Source organism: Colias eurytheme, chromosome 17 (genome assembly GCF_061535395.1).
Source record: "Colias eurytheme isolate Ceu_HAF_F1 chromosome 17, ilColEury1 Martin Lab GWU primary, whole genome shotgun sequence".
Taxonomy (NCBI): domain Eukaryota; kingdom Metazoa; phylum Arthropoda; class Insecta; order Lepidoptera; family Pieridae; genus Colias; species Colias eurytheme.
In genome coordinates this window covers 4074689-4092055 of record NC_142996.1, presented here as the reverse complement: position 1 = coordinate 4092055, position 17367 = coordinate 4074689, and the positions used below count along the sequence as shown (strand labels likewise).

Sequence of the window (17367 nt, the reverse complement as noted above, 5' to 3'; positions counted from 1 at the left end):
TTATACTAATATGATGATCCCTACAGTTTCGAAACCACTCAAATGATTTTGATTATATTTGAACGAGTTTTTATAGTCAAAATAAGTACACCAAGATTTTTTTAATGCATTTATTATCTTTCATATTAAAATAATTAGTAATAACGTATACAAAATTATTAATAATGGCAATAATACTCTATCTACCTACTATAAATAATCTTAAAACATTTTAGGGCTGATTTTCAAACACGACTACACATAAGATATAAATATTATATTGACTGTCTCTTGCTTTTGTTTTGTACTAAATAAACACAAATCTATTACATAATAATTTCAGAACTTTCCATCGACATAACCAGCCATTCTAACAAAATGAGTTTTTACATAACTAAACAGTCTCTTATTGATACTTAAAACTTAAATAAGTACATTGGAATGGTGAAATACTGTCGCATAGTTGATAATTATTCACAGAGAGTATGATGATCAATCATGGTGTCATCACTGATCAATATTGTGTTATCTTCAGAGAAATCTTGCGGGAGATCTATTTGCGCCGTTAATTCTTGGAGGCTCTCGATCAGCTCGTTTAGGGATGCCTGAAAAAATAGGTCATTAACTCATTATTAAAGTTAGACGTTATTTTTAAATATTTCAAAATTATATTATTATAACTATATGTATGTCAAAATAATGAGAATTTCTTGTAGATTATATTCTGAATTAAGATATAAGTTGTATTAATTAAGGGTGTTTTTAATATCTTGCGAAAATCATCACGTACACAAAACAAACATATTTCTTTACTCGTTTATTTTTATGAATAAATCGTGATAAAATCCGTTAAATTTCTAAATTTGTAATACTCGCGTTCAAGAAAATATTATATTCGTTTTTCCCTTATATTTTTTATAGTTCACCCAACTCACCTTAGTCTCACTAAAGTTTTCCAAGTAATTATCCATTGATGGATCTTCACCTTCGAATTCTTCAGCCAGCACTTTCACATGATCAGGCAATAGAGATGTATCCAGTTGGCCATTTCCCTCGTTGCGTAGAATTCTGTTTTAAACATATACAGGATTATTATTAGGATTATGCATTAATTTTACAGGATATTAATATTTATGAGGATGGATATAAGTATGATTATTCATTTACATGAAAATAACTACTAGACAGATTTGGATAAAACTTTGTAGTTCTATTCGTACATCAGAATAAAACATGAGCTAAGTATAGAAATACTTGAACCGCACGACACAGCTTGTAGTTCATACATTTAAAATCTATCAAACCAGGATGTTTTGAAAACTTATAGTTCACTAGCGGTCCGCCCCGGCTTCGCCCGTGGTAGGTACATATTTCGCAATAAAAAGTAGTTTATGTCCTTCCTCGGGTATCAAAATATCTCCATACCAAATTTCATGCAAATTGGTTCAGTAGTTTGATTGAGTAACAGACAGACAGAGTTACTTTCGCATTTATAATATTAGTATGGATTTAATTTTTATCTAAATATCGATAGTGCAATGCATTTTATTTATTTAAAGACAGTATATTCATAAATGTTGTATTTTAAAAAGTCATATGCGATGTCATTAGCGATGTTATGTGCGATATTATGTGTGAAGCCATGTGTAATATATATAATATCTATCTATGAACGTACTGCCGCTCCAATCGCTTCAGAGAGGGGCCACTGAAAATCAGCGTTGCAACTATGTATATTGCAACTTATGCTGAGTGGCTACCTGACTTGGCTCCACTTTTCGGCTTCATTTTATTTTATTTTACTCTTTCATTTATTATAATTGTATTGTTTTGTTTCATGTTGTGTTGTTTTAATTTTAATTAAGTATTGTATTCTGTGTCAATTGTGTTTGTTATTATTGTGGAGTCAAATAATTGATCTTTCTTTCTTTCTTTCTTTAATATAATTTGTGAATTGTAATTTGATTTTTTCGATTTAAAAATGGTAATAAAAAATTATTTATTTCCAAAAACAACTGAATAAAATACCAAATAAAGTATATGAACAAAAACATGAGTTTCACGTTAAAGCCATTATATGACAAAAAAAAAGACGGGTTGCACTCCGGGAGTGCCGGCAGAAGTGAAAACTTGATTATTAACGTTCAGCATGTTTCATATTTTGGAATGGTATCCGTCTTACGCATGGAATATAAGGGCTAAAAAAAAAATATCCGTCTACGCTTTTTCGATCAGGCCACGTGTCCTGACGCGAGTTTAAGATTTTATACCCAACGCCGCTAAAGAAGTTTTCACTTCAAAAAACGTGTGTCACTCGGGGACTGCCGCGGTAAAGCTATTGCAAGCTATGCCTTCAAGCCACACCTCCGCGCCCGTCGGAGTGGGGAACGTGAGGTTTTTCGTTACTAAATTTCTGGATTTGGTCCCCGCGCTCAAGGCCCGCGATAGAAGCTATGCAATAGCTTAAAAAATGGTTGTCTGTAAAGTTGGTTTACTGACGATAGTTGAACGTGACAACGTCCGATTGTGCTTCTCAGTCGCTCGTTCCGCGCTCTCGCTTGCACTTCAAACCGTACCTACTTGGAACGCCTCAGAGCGAGGTAACGCCGCATGAGTCATGTTTTTTCGTGCGTGCAGCCGGCTCTATCGAATTATAAGACGTTGTCACGTCAAAATGTGCCACTCCCCTGCTCACCTCAGTATCCTGCGGCGCGTGAGCTCCGGCCCCGCGAGCACAGTGAGCGAGGCGAGCGCGCTGGTGCAGGCCGTGTGCGCGCGCCGCTCGACCCGCCCCCAGCGCACGCGCAGGCTCACCGTGTGTACTGTGCCACTCCCCTGCTCACCTCAGTATCCTGCGGCGCGTGAGCTCCGGCCCCGCGAGCACAGTGAGCGAGGCGAGCGCGCTGGTGCAGGCCGTGTGCGCGCGCCGCTCGACCCGCCCCCAGCGCACGCGCAGGCTCACCGTGTGTACTGTGCCACTCCCCTGCTCACCTCAGTATCCTGCGGCGCGTGAGCTCCGGCCCCGCGAGCACAGTGAGCGAGGCGAGCGCGCTGGTGCAGGCCGTGTGCGCGCGCCGCTCGACCCGCCCCCAGCGCACGCGCAGGCTCACCGTGTGTACTGTGCCACTCCCCTGCTCACCTCAGTATCCTGCGGCGCGTGAGCTCCGGCCCCGCGAGCACAGTGAGCGAGGCGAGCGCGCTGGTGCAGGCCGTGTGCGCGCGCCGCTCGACCCGCCCCCAGCGCACGCGCAGGCTCACCGTGTGCGCGGAGCGGCGCGGGATTATGCGCCGCCCGTTTAGCAGCTCCGCGTCGTCGGACAGGCTGCGGTATTGTACTGGAATGGTAGGTTTATGGAGTGGTGAATTATTGAGTAGGTACTACGTTTCTGGTACACCAATTTAGTAATTACGCGATAATATGCATTTACACTTAACAAAATTAATTGTAATATAATTTTTAAACTTGAGATTAAATTCAAGATTAAGGCAATTACATGGTTCAACGACCTTATTGATTCTGTCACTATATTTGAATTTGTTTTTTTAACCGCCCTCTATAATATACATCATTATTGAAGTAAAAGTGACCAAAGATTATGGAATTGTAAAATGTATCGTATTGTATCGTAATGTGTTAGTGCTTTCTACCTAATTTATGCTTTCTCTGAGAGGCAGTAACATATAACATTTATGAATAGTAAATATTGTGTACTATGTATGTTGTAAATGTAATGTAGGAAGACTCCTCTTTCAACATTAAGCGTATTATGCAAAGTCTCTACTATGTACATGACCCATTCTGGAGACCTTACCTAAGCAAGTAATTATAAGTTCTAGAGTGGGGAACAGTTAAGAAAACACCGATTTAGAAATTAATTTTATTTAACACACATTTATAGACCGCACTGGTCGGCTGTTGGCTCGCTGATCGTCTCTTCAAAAAATGTAAGTGATCGACTGACAACTAACCGACTGGAGGGGAGGTTAAGTTATCAGGCGGTAGATTTTATATACCTTGTGGATGGAAATGTATTATGTATGATTTTAAAATTTGTAACACGAATCTATTTCTTTTTTCCTCGGAGAGTCACTGCAAAGGAATTATTTTTATATAATTTATATTTTTATGAATAATGAAATCGTCGGTTCACCCAGTTAAAAGTGCGGAGGTAACGGAACCAACAAAAAATTCAGTTGAATTGAGAATTTCGGCGTCGGTTAAAAATGTTGCTATAGGTTTATGTCAGTTTTGACTTTCCTACGATTTTATTATAGTATATGTTTAGTAGGCCGGAAGATACAGACACAAAATTTTGGGTCATTTGTAACAGGATGGCGGTTCTACAGGTATTAAGACCAATGGAAAAAAGAAAAATGATGGGCGTTAGTAGAACTCGTCGGATAAATTACGGAAGTCAAACGATCTGTAAAAGGGCTGACAGACGTAGGAACTTTAAAATCGCGGTTTTAAAGTTCACGTACTTACTCGGCTCGACGTCGGTGACACACGTAGAGCTTGGTCAGTAGCTTCTCACGTGTCACCGATATCGGACGTCACTTTGTCATCAACGGAGGGAATTTTGTGTTATTCAGGAATTATATTATATTATATCCATAAAACTAAAAGCAGAAGACGAAATCGGCAAAAGTGGGTGAAAAACTGACTTTCAAAAAAGAGCGTTTATCTCACGTAAATTTGGTGAAGTAGCTAACACGTGAAGAGAAGGAAGACTTGCATAATTGTTTGAGGATGCCTGCGCCGTTATATGATGAACTTTTGCACTTAATAACATCTATTATAGCTAGACAGGCTAGGCTCGCGGCTCCCGGCGGTGACACACGTGCGAGTGATGGCGGGCTTCGAGTAAAATTTCAAACATGTTTGATCGTCAACGAACTTACTCGACGGCTTTTAAGTACGCGTACTTGGGGTGATACACGAGCGAAAAAGGTCGTCGAGCCACAAGTTCGCGTACTTACTCGTACGTCTATCAGCCCTTTAACACAAAAATTCAGCCCACCATACCGACGTGAATGCGTTGGACTCTTACGAGCCACTTGTGCTCCCAGTTTCATCGCGTCCTGGACCTAGCGGGCTAGCTATCGCTATGCCTGGCAGCGGCCGGCGAGTGCCAGAAGCGACTTTAGGGCGATTCCCACTCAAACAAAAAAACGTAGGTTAAGAAACTAAAAAGAAAAGCAGTTTACTATGAAAAGTGACTACCCTTTATCGATTAGACATCTCAAAATAATGAAATTCATAATATCTATTACATTAAATCTGTCATAATTCAAATCAAAGAGCTAATGCAATATTACTAGAATTAAAAATTATTATTGTAATGTAATAATTTAATATTAATTGCTTCAGATCAATGTGGAACTGGAAAAAAATACACAGTAAACTAGGAACTCAAGAACAATGTTTACAGTTTGTTGAGGAGCGAGGAATGATTCCCAAGAATAAAAAATGTCATTTTCACAAAACTCCTATGTGTCTGGAAGCTACTGGTCAATTCGGAAGGTTTCGCTGCCGTAAAAGTAACTGCAGGTCCAAACCTGTTACCCGTGCGCAAGGGACTTTTTTCGAAAATGTGCGCCTAAATATCTCTCTTGTGCTGCAAATTATGTATGCGTATAGTCTTGGATTATCTTATGAACAGACCCAAATTCAACTAGCCACCGATAATGACCCGGTGCTCTCAGCAAAAACAATAGCTGATTGGTTTAATTACTGCCGAGAGACGATCGTTGTTTATGAATTAGAGCACCAAACGAGCCTTGAGAAAATCGGTGGACCAAACAAAGTAGTCCAAATAGACGAATCTAACTTTGGCAAACGTAAGTATAATAGAGGCCGAAATATAGAAAGACATTGGGTCATAGGTATGATAGAGGATGGTCAAGATGATTTAAGACTAGAGGTGTGTCCCGACAATGAGCGATCGGCTGATATTGGCACCAATGTGCCACTCATAAAAAACATGTTCGGGAAGGTTCAATAATACACACAGATTATTAGAAAGCATATTCAAGCCTTTCTGAACATGGTTTCATTCACAGACGTGTGAACCACAGTCATCCTATTAATAAGTTTGTGGCACCAGATGGGACACACACTCAACGTATAGAGAGTCATTGGCGAGATTTAAAAAAGCAATTTCGAAAAGAACACAATAAAATGGATTTCAACGACTGGTTGATTGAATACTATTTTAGAAGAAAGATAAAACTAAGTCATAAAGACACCTTTGAAGAGTTAATTAAAGCTATTTTGTATGTATATAAATGAATAATTAAATTATTACTTAAAACAAGTTTTTTTTTCCCTACTGTCATGATAGATACATGTATATAACCGAAACATTAAAAATCTGGGGGTAGGGGGGGGGGAGGGCTGAATAAATAAACACTCCGAACCCTAAACATACAAGGTTAGGTTAGGTTAGGTTAGGTTTTTTTAATTGACTGAGCGGAGCGAGCGTAGCGTCTCAAAAAGTGCTAGAACCGACATTAAACCGACCGACCGAATAGAACCAACAATCCAACATAACCTCAAAAACTTTATTTGTAAATATCTCGAAAACTATTAATTTCCGTCCCCCCCCCCTTAATAGGGGAAGTTCCTACTATTTTAATTTATTTTTTGCAAACTTTTATAAAAAGAAAATTTGTCTGTTGATCGATATTCTCCGTTCAACTCACAATTAAAATGCACAGCGACCGCTACAAACGCGGGTGCCCCGGCCCGGTTGTACAGCGTCAAGTCTATGGGCTGGCGTCTCGCGAAAACTTTTATAAAAGGAAAATCTTATGTCTTTTGATCGATATTCTCCCTTTGAACACAACTCACAATTAAAATGCACAGCGACCGCCACAAACGCGGGTGCTCCGGCCCGGTTGTACAGCGTCAAGTCTATGGGCTGGCGTCTCGCGAAAACTTTTATAAATGGAAAATCTGTCTGTTGATCGATATTGAACACAACTCACAATTAAAATGCACAGCGACCGCCACAAACGCGGGAGCCCCGGCCCGGTTGTACAGCGTCAAGTCTATGGGCTGACGTCTCGCGGCTCGCACGAGTGCCGTCGCACCGTACGTGACAAGCGCACCGCCCCATCGCACGCCTTCGTTTGTGGGTAATGCACAACCGTGGAGTTTTATCTGTAAATATGCATTGAGGTATTATTACTAGAGAGGGCACCAGGAACAAAATCTGTGCGACAAGCGCGGCGAAGCGGGCCGGCTAGTGAGTCATACACTTTGTAGATATTCTGCCTCTTATTACTTATAAATTAAAACCAATCAATGTAACAAAAAAAATTAGTTTGAGACGATTGACTCTAACTCGTGTTAAAAAAAGTGTAGCAGCGATGTCCTCTCTAGTACGTAGTACATGTAACTCAATGTAAACATGTAATTTGTATTGTTACCTACATTCTATATTGAACATCTTGGGAATACGCCAAAATATAATCGGTTTGTATTAAATAATGATGTATTCTAAAATAAAAAAACTGTTAACCTTATTAATGCAAAGTGTACATGCATAAATACCTATGTATATACCTTTAGTGAAATAACTCCGTTACCAATTGAAGAAAAGATAAATAAACGAACACACTTTTGCTAAATAATATTTTATGTAAGGACTGGGCATTTGTTAAAGCGATATTCAAGTGTTTTAGCAGACAGTGTTTAAGGACCGTGTTAAAGAATTCTTACTAAATTGTGGTTTGTTAGTGAATAATATCTTTCCATTAGTGGAAACTTTACTTTCTGGAGGAAATTGTGACTTTTTTTTAATTAACAAAAAAACATTTTCAGATATCTTATTCCAAACTCAGCTTGCACACTTACCTTTCTCGAAAAATCACTATTTTTATCATACACCAAGTGCAGTGAAGCAGCAAATGGCATACTCGAAGTAGGTGAGAAAATAATAGGCAGCGGTCGACATTCACACGGCCCGAACGTCAATAAATACGTTCCTCTTGATTCCAATCCAGGGGAATCTATAGCAAAACCATCGCCAACTATTTGGCAACGAATTTGTATCTTTTTATTTGTAGAATTCTTTAAACTAAGTTCTTTCCTGCCAGCTCGGACCCAGGACATGTTGTTGAAATTTGTCTTGATAGGAAATGATTTTGGTTTCTCGGACCCGCCAGTTATGTTTATTTCAGTTTTCGTGGATGTTGTAACCTCTTCAAGTATCAGTTTTCTGCAATTTAATAATTTAACTAATTAACCCTTATTCATTTTCGAATTTTGTAAGTATCCAATTCACAGAAAAGTTACTTTTATTAGAATTTATTGCTCAATATGAATTACTTGTCATAAAAAACGCAATTTTTATGCACATATACTTTAATAGCTTGGTTTAATTTATATATTAATTACAATATTAAGTTCTCATCCTGAACTTTGTATCTTAAATTGAGTTTTAATTAATTATCGAAAAAACTATCAATGTTTTTACTATAACAATTACCCATCATGAACAACATCTTGCGGCCCAGTATACACGACATGTATTTGCTTCGACTCTCCGGGCCGCACCTCGATCCTGCTCGCAGACACTTTGAAGGGAAAGTTGGTGTCCCCGTTCACACTTTTGAACATTATTACCCAAGCTCCCGGTATCATGCCACTGTTATACATAGTAATGCTAGTAGGCTCTGAAATATTAGATAGTAATTTTAGAACTTTACCTATGTATGGTATAGGTGAATTTTGATATGTATGTTGTATATGTAAACAAATACAAACACTTGTATGAGTAAAAGTACGATTTTTTTTTAGTATAACGCTGCAAAAAATTAGCTTATGAAGAAATTTACATGAAGTATAAAAAATATCTCCCAATTTACAATTAATATTTTCAATATCTTTTTAAGTTAAAAATGTTTATATGTAAGCATAGAAAATTTGGTGGGATCACGGGTGGCTGAATTGGTCAAGCGTCCGCCCCGAATTGGCGTAAAGGACGCGGGTTCGAATCCCGCCCCGTGATGGAATTTTTCTGTTCTTTATAAATTTATATTTAAATATATACAAATCATTTAAATAAGTCCAGGCTTTCTTAAGCTCCAAGCGGCATAACTTTGTTTTGCACAGTAAAAATTACTTATTTACCATTGGAAACAACAATCCTATCGCCAGTTGTCTGCACTTCTAGATGTGCTGTTCCAACTGAAGCGAGCAGATTCACTTTCTTCAGTACCGTGTCAACTCCAATGAGATTTACATTTAAGCATCCCTTGAATGTTGCCATTTGGTCCACTAGAAAATAAAAAGTTATTATAGTAAGCAATTATTAATCGAAACTACCTACAAAAATTTTAAACTTTCTTGACATGTATTTAACGAAATAAAAAAAATGAAAATTGTTGCAAATATTTATGTAATAAATGAAACACTTACTTATACCCAAGTCTGATAATTTCGGCGACGTGAACATAATAGTCACTTTAATAGCGTTACCCCCACTCAACCTGCAGAGCAACTTATTTATCAATTTGCCTTTCTTCGGTTGGTCCTCACTCGAAGCTTGTCGTTCCATCAATACCTTACTAACATCGCTCTTATTAATTTCCTGAACATTCTTTATCACAAACATACTATCTCCTGTCATTATAGATAATTCCAATTGTAGATCAGCCTGACAATCACTCAAGAGAACGAAATATTTTGTGAGTGACGTCTTCTCTTGAATAAGCGGGAAAGATATCTTGTTCACACCGTCACAGGACACAGCTTGTATTGACGGCATTTTTATATCCACTTCTAAGCTTCCTTTTTGTTCAAATTCACGGTCAATCGATGCGTCTTTTAAATATATCGCGAATGGAAGATTTGTGTTCATTTCAATATTGGAAGTTATGTACACTGTGAATTTTTCCGTTTTGCCTGGAGATAAAAGTAAAGGCAGTCTTGGAAGTTCTATGGTCAAGTCTTTACCCCCATTTGGCAGGTTTTCAAACTGAATTTTCGCTGTTAACCAAGTCTGTGTTAAGGTTGTGATTTCGATGACTACAGCTTCACTGACACCTAAAATTTAGAAAATTAATTATTTCATCATATTTAAAAAAAATCACGGGAGACAAGTAAGTTTAAACTATCAAAAATATATTAAAAAGTCCATGACAATTATTTCTAATTTTTTTTTTTTTTTTTAATTTACCTAATAGAATACATGTCCATATACATACCTACATATCCTTCAACAGGTTTTGTAAGAATTTCAACCCATTGATCTGAAAACATAACAAAGTTTGTTTTGGATATGCTGTTGTTATTGGATGTTCACCAATAACAACAGCATATTTCATTCAATTTTGAAGAGATTACACCCCAAAGCAATATTAGCGCAAAACATACGAAACAAAAGAATTGTATTAGTCGATTGTTAATTCCGCGTTCCATTGAAGCGAGGCCCACAAACCTTTAGCAAAGCGTTCTTCATGGAAATGTTTCTGTTGCATAACCTCGTGCCAATCTACAGACTTATCTAACTCTTTATAAACAACATTTGGGGAGGGTATGTGTGATGCGTTAGCCTCGCCTGAAAATAACTACTTATTATCACTACACACTAAGTGCACTTTTTCAAAATGTTTAAATAAATTTTATTTCAGGACAATTTTCACACACGGCACGATCTGATCCCATACTAAGCTTTCGCTTGTGTTATGGTAACCAGATGGCTGATAAACATACATATAAAATTTTAAATAAATACTTATATAGATAATTAACACCCAGACACAGAGCAAACATCTATGTTCATCACACAAATATTTGCCCTGGGTGGGAATCGAACCCACAACCTCTGGCTTGGAAGGCAGGGCCACTGCCAACCAAGCCAACCGGTCAGTCTATGTACAATATACATATTCTACTTGCAGAGTGAAGCACTACAGGTAAATTAGCTTGGAGAAATTTTTGCGTTTGTAGTAGTGTATGGTCAGCAAATAAAATAAAACAACATTTTATTTTTAGTTTTTATTTTATACAGGGTTACTTGTAAAACACCAGCAACCTCGCAGGACAAGATAGCTAACATCATAAGTAACAACATTTGTTCTACGACTTTTGGCATAACGCAATAAATTATTTTTAAATGATTTTTTAAACTTTTATTGTACTCTCCTTACATTTGTAAGTCTATGTTCTATTAATTATCGGATGGACGACGCGACGCCCCCTTCCCCCTCTCGTTCGCTTTTTGTTTACGTAATTTTTGGGAGGCGTAGAGTTTATAATATTCAGACGGAAAATTAAATGAATATTTATTTTTGTATGAAAATAAAATCTAACAAATTATCAAAAGTCGAAATGTTGTTACTTATGATGTTAGCTATCTTGTCCTGCGAGGTTGCCGGTGTTTTACAAGTAACCCTGTATATATAAGGGATTTTAAATTAAACTATATGTGTTTCTCCTCTGAAAAAGATGAGACTTTATTTGAATATTTGCTCATTTAACATACATATAACTTTTACATTAACAATGTTACTAAAATGAAAAATTTACTAACCTGAAAAAGAAACGACATTTAAAGTTTAATTCTTTAGTTTGAGAAGTCAAAGGCTTGCCTCGACCATGTTTTAACACTGGAGCCATATTGAATTAACAATATAAAGTTACAACACTTACACACAAATTAAACACTAGTTATGGCCCTGCCTTCATACAAAACTGCTGAATACGCCGTTCGCACGGGAATAGAATGTGGATGCGATTTCCCTTAGTTAGCATCCAAGCTTACGTCTTTATAATTATTAAACTGTATAAATTCATTCTTTAACTCCGGTCTGCATCGTGCAGACATGGGTGTAAAAGTCTCATTTTAGCTTTTTTAAGTACATCTGAGTTTTCATTTGGGGCCTCCGGCTGCGGGACATGTAATTCACTTCAACAAATATTATAACAATAATAACAAATAATAACAACAATCAACAAATACAAAATTTATCAATTAAACTACGTACATAATAATTATAATTTTTGAATGAAATGTGCTTTATGTTCTAACGCTACCAAACGACTGCACGTGGCACCTGCGGACAGCGTAAACTGGTTTATTCTGGTTTTGTGCGTGTTTCCACTTTCCACTATCAAGTGACGATTTATTTATTTGTTTTGTTTCGTAATTATTATGGTCAAATATTAATTATGAAACAAATTATTATGGACACGATATTTTATTGTTTCACGGTAGTCGCCTTGTCGTTTGCTCAAGGACGTAAAATTGAATGATATATTTTTTTTTATAAAGTCAAAACCATTTTCTTTCAAATAAAAACTTGTTTTTATTGAAAACAAAAGTGTTGCTAGGAATAAGTATAAAATTAAATAGTAATGTTAGGATATCGAAACATTTTTGTATGGGCCAGAACGATATAGTGGAAACGCGCTCTAAGATCTGAGTAATATACACACCACTACATATGCAAAAATTTCTCCAAGCTAATTTACCTGTATTTATATGAAAAAACCTATTACATAAATAATTATATGCTAAATATAATATTGAGGGAGAAATTGTGACTTCACAATGTGTCAATAGCGATTTCCACAAACAAATCAAATCAATGTTAGCACTGGAAGAAGTACATAGATTTATAAAATAATTATTTATACAATGGCATACATTGTAATACAAATGTAATAATTTTATAGGTGCTCTTAATATACATAAAAATTTATACATATAATTTATTCATAATTCATAAATAGAAGTTTTCTAAAACTAAAAGCATAGTAAGATTTGAAAAAACTCCGCAAACAACACACCAAGTAATATAATTGGTGTTCACCAAAACCTTACCTTTGCTAGAATGCAATGGACTATTTGACGATTTAAAACTCCTATTTTCATGTACAGTAGTGAGGGTAGATTGACTTTTACTGGACGGAGACTTGGATCTAGCCATTCTTGGTGTTCTAAGATTCTGTAACTCTACACTTTCCGTATCGAGAGAATCTTTCGTTATTACCACGGACGGAACATTTTTCTCGTACATTTTCAATTTATCTTGGGATATAACTGTTTTCACTGTGCTCGAGGAACTGGCTGTTTCCATTTTCTTTGAGTCTATTAGGTTTGTTACATAAACTTCTTGATTGTTCTGTTTGTTTTCTATTAAGTTCATTTGGAGCTCGCTCAGTGGTTGCTTTCTATTCATTTGTTTCATTTGATTGTTCAGTTGAACACTTAATTCTGTTACACTTAAGTTTGATTGTCGGCCTGGAAAAAAAAATTACACATATAATAATTACACATATGTACATTATTTGAGCTTTAAATATAAGTGTAAGTCTATGTATCTATATGTTTTACATGTACATAGCTTAATATTGGTTAAAAGCAAACCAATATTAAAATTATTTTTTAATCAATGTTTAGGGATAACCTTATTTACAAATTTCGTATTCATTTAAACACATTAAAATATATAATACTCACGAATATAATCAGCAATTTTGGAAATGCTTAAAGAATTCTCCAAGGAACTTTCAGTTTCCTCTGTTTGCAGCTTAAAAGAAGATTGAGGTTTGATTTTCAAAGAATCTACAGCCTTTGGCAAAGGGCAAAGCATTGAAACTTCGGCTTTCATAGTTGACTTATTTACAGAAAGCTCAGGATCCAAGGCTTTATACATATTTTTCTCACATTTTAAAGAAGAAATATCTCTATTTTCTGTTGATTTAGCCATATAGTTCTGTTCGTTTTTATTTTTAGTGGAAGTATCATAGTTTTCGAATTTGATTGATTTGGGCTGTCTCACTGGGACACTGTCCAAACTGGGATCTATTTTATATGTATTGTTTTGTTTATTTGGTGTAGAGTCTATAGGCACATGGGATGATACTGAAATAAAATTGGTACAATAAAAATGCTATTTTGAACTGTTTGCAAAATAAAATGATACATTTAATTTCTTGTTTTACTAACTATCTAACTAAGTATTAATTAGATATAAAATTATACATTTTTTAGAGAAACAAATCATTCCAATAATTGATAGGTAAAGATACTTTTTTTCTTATGGTTATTATAATATGTACATGTTTTCAACTTACCTTCCGTAATACTAGGATTCATAGATCTATCAGGGCTATCTGTATTGCCGAGTATGTTAACCAGCATCGGGCATTTATTCTTGAAGTATGCTCCAACAGACATGTTTGAATTACTCACTCTGAAAACATGAAATTAAAAATAATTTCATTATTTACACAGTATTATGATAAAATATGATTTATAATCAATATAAAAAAACCCTGTCTGTTCAGCGACTGACTGACTGGCGGACAACCGAAACTACTGACTGACTGGGGGACAGCCGAAATTACTGAGCATAAAAAGTTGAAAGTTATGGTAAGGTTTCTTATGGATTGTGTGAACTAGGATAGCATTAAATTTTGTAATAGAACAGAAATAATTAAATTTTTCTCAAAAATTGGAAGTTTCCATACCGGTAGAGTTTAGATATAAAATTATTGTATTTTATAAATAAATATTAAAATCTTACATGCTATCCAGAAAGTTAACTTCAGTGCTTTGTTGAACAGGCATAGGTGCCTCTCTCATTACTAGTGACGCTTCATCAGCTGTCAAGTCTCTCTGTAATATTACAAAGAATAATATAACTAAATTGAAACTTAAGTAAATTAGCTAGTGAATAAACAGTTACACAAAAAATGGAGTGCTTAAACCATGATTCCAAAGATTTATTTGTTAAGGGAAACATTAAGATTTTTCTAATTACTTTATAAAGTTTGTATAATAACAGACAGTTGTACAATGTCAAGCATCCATGCTATATGAATCCCTACTAATATTATAAATGCGAAAGTAACTCTGTCTGTCTGTTACGCTTTCCCACTTAAACCGCTCAACCGATTTTGATGAAATTTGGCACAGACCATCTTTAGACCCTGAGAAAGAACATAGGCTACCTTTTCAAAAATTAAAACACCACACGGACGAAGCCGCGGGCGGAAGCTAGTGAAATATAAAATGACAATTAAAAATCAAACTAAGGTTGAAGGTTGCCTGGCAGAGATGGCTTTGAGCCATAAGGCCGCCATTTGTACATTTTGAATGGTTTTGTTGTACTTTTATTTTATAAGACTCTTTTACAATAAAGAGTAAATAAATAAATAAATAAGGTTTTCACTTTTCATATAATAAAAAAGTCAAATCCTATTTATTAACATAATCATTTTCAAATTTTTTCTGAAGAATGTTATCAAAGTATTGATCAAAGTCATTTCATTTACTCACCTTTCCATTGAATGAGTAATTTGTAGCAATAGAATGTCTCATCAAATCATTTATCTCTGAGGTTTGTCTGTCCATATGACTTGTAATGCTATCCAGAGCTACAGAGTGACGGCCGTAATCTTCAAACAGCCTTGTGCCCAAAGTTACAGGGTTCTGTAGGTCATCAGCACCAGTTGATCTTCCAGTCATCTCTCCAGGATTAAAAGCAGACTTAAATAAAAATAAACACATATTATTTATCTTATATATAAAATTCTCGTGTCACAATGTTAGTCTGCATACTCCTCCGAAACGGGTGGACCTATTCTCATGAAATTTTCTGTGCATATCGGGTAAGTCTGAGAATCGGCCAACATCTATTTTTCATATGTACCACGGGCGAAGCCGGGGCGGGCCGCTAGTTTAAATATATAAATTAGATAAAAATTCACTAAAGATATAGTGTGGATATGGTAGGTTTATGAGATTAAAAATACTAGTGTTTCTTGGCTTGTAGTGGTCATTTACAATAAATAAATAATAAATTTTTGCAGGAGCACATAAAGCAAAGTAGGCCATGATTTGAGAGAGTTTAATATTGTCGTCTTTCGGGAAGGGTCATGCAAATCTTTGCTCAGCTGTGAAATTACGTGCACTAAATAAAATAAACAATACATACAGATTTACTCAAAGACATATTTCCAATCCCGGATTCGCCAAACCCTGTAATAAAGATTGACAAGATTAGGTATATACATATCTAGTTAAAGTAGTAATTATACAAAAACTATTAAAAGACCATCGTACCTTGCACACGCTCTAGGTCCAAAATCCCAGAAGACGACTCGCAGTTGGTTTTATTGAATGGTGTATGGTTCGTCGAAATACTCCTGAAATCAGAAAAATAATTTAATAATCCAGTAAGTAGTTGTTGAAATTTAAAACATGAATTTAAATAAAAGGTACCGGTTAGTATCATCATGGCTATTTTGTGCTATCCGTCTGGGCAAATTAAACGACTTATCTTCCGCTAAATGTATCAATCTCTGTATTCTATTTGGCGTTAAATGATTATCCATTTTTCACAAATAACACAGCACATCAATCAGGAACCTTATTTCAAAAGGATAACAATTTACTTCTTTGCAAAAATATTATATTGTTGCGGTCGTTATTATTTGAATGTTTTCAGTTTTCACTTTCACATACCACAGAGCAAGTAATAAAGTTACACATACAATTGTCAATTCAAATGTCAATTTTTTATGAAAACGACATAGAGTACAATATGAGGTACAATACCTATTTGCCATTTAAGAAGTCCCCTAGATATAAGCGGCGCTGTCAGCGCCTAAAATAATGTTGCCAGTATCAATATTTTCAAATGCCCCTGGGAGGAAAATAAACATGAAAAGATTAAAAAAAAAGACGGGTTGCACTCCGGGACTGCCGGCAGAAGTGAAAACTTGATTATTAACGTTGAGCATGTTTGATATCTATCCGTCTTACGCTTTTTCGATCGTCTCGTGTCCTGACGCGAGTTTAAGATTTTATACCCAACGCCGCTAAAGAAGTTTTCACTTCAAAAACTAGCTTTCCACCCGCGTTGTCTATTTAACGTAATAATCTATATATACCTATATAAAAGAAAGTCGTGTTAGTTACTCCACTTATAACTCAAAAACTTTTTTAGCTGAAAATTGGCAGGGAGGTAGTTTACAGCCAGGAGAAGGATATAGGATACTAAATATCGTCGGTTTAGAGGTAAAACTCATTAAGTGACATAATTGATCAAATTCATTAAATTCGTGAAACGGTCTCACCTGGGCAATATCTATATCTTGTCAGTCATAATGGAGATCCTGTTGAAAAAAAATCCGCAAATGCGACGTATTAAAATATTCGTGGCAGGAAAAACTCAGTCTGTAAATACTGATTTTTACATTATCAAGAACATGAAACAATTGCTGGCAAGTAATTCTCAGTAAGTGCTTGGTGATTTTTACCTGGCAACATTGTCCGTCACAGTTGTCACTTGTCAAACGGTGACTTTGACGTTCTTTGCTTCCAAAATTGTATTCATCATAGAGAGTAGTATATTCTTTGGAAT

The 17367-nt window shown here is 35.7% G+C and overlaps 1 protein-coding gene and 1 pseudogene across 2 annotated transcripts; one reads left to right on the top strand and one right to left on the bottom strand.

Moving 5' to 3' along the window:
* Positions 1 to 105: 105 nt before the first annotated feature.
* LOC149901161 (uncharacterized) lies at positions 106 to 16479 on the bottom strand. 2 transcript variants are annotated; one of them, XM_090111459.1, is made up of 18 exons: positions 16224 to 16479; positions 16065 to 16147; positions 15937 to 15980; positions 15279 to 15488; positions 14524 to 14615; positions 14072 to 14190; positions 13455 to 13859; positions 12816 to 13235; positions 10428 to 10547; positions 10195 to 10239; positions 9407 to 10033; positions 9119 to 9265; positions 8475 to 8661; positions 7841 to 8204; positions 6970 to 7144; positions 3119 to 3314; positions 915 to 1047; positions 106 to 584 (listed from the first exon to the last, which is right to left on the bottom strand). In XM_090111459.1, the coding sequence occupies exons 1-18, from the start codon at positions 16334 to 16336 to the stop codon at positions 450 to 452; spliced, it is 3615 nt and encodes a 1204-aa protein (XP_089967585.1). In that variant the 5' UTR covers positions 16337 to 16479; the 3' UTR covers positions 106 to 449. The 2 variants fall into 2 exon arrangements, with proteins under 2 accessions (XP_089967585.1, XP_089967584.1); XM_090111458.1 differs by lacking the exons at positions 106 to 584; positions 915 to 1047; positions 10428 to 10547 and having other exon boundaries at positions 3115 to 3314.
* Positions 5285 to 6299, top strand: LOC149901162 (uncharacterized; annotated as a pseudogene).
* Positions 16480 to 17367: the final 888 nt, after the last annotated feature.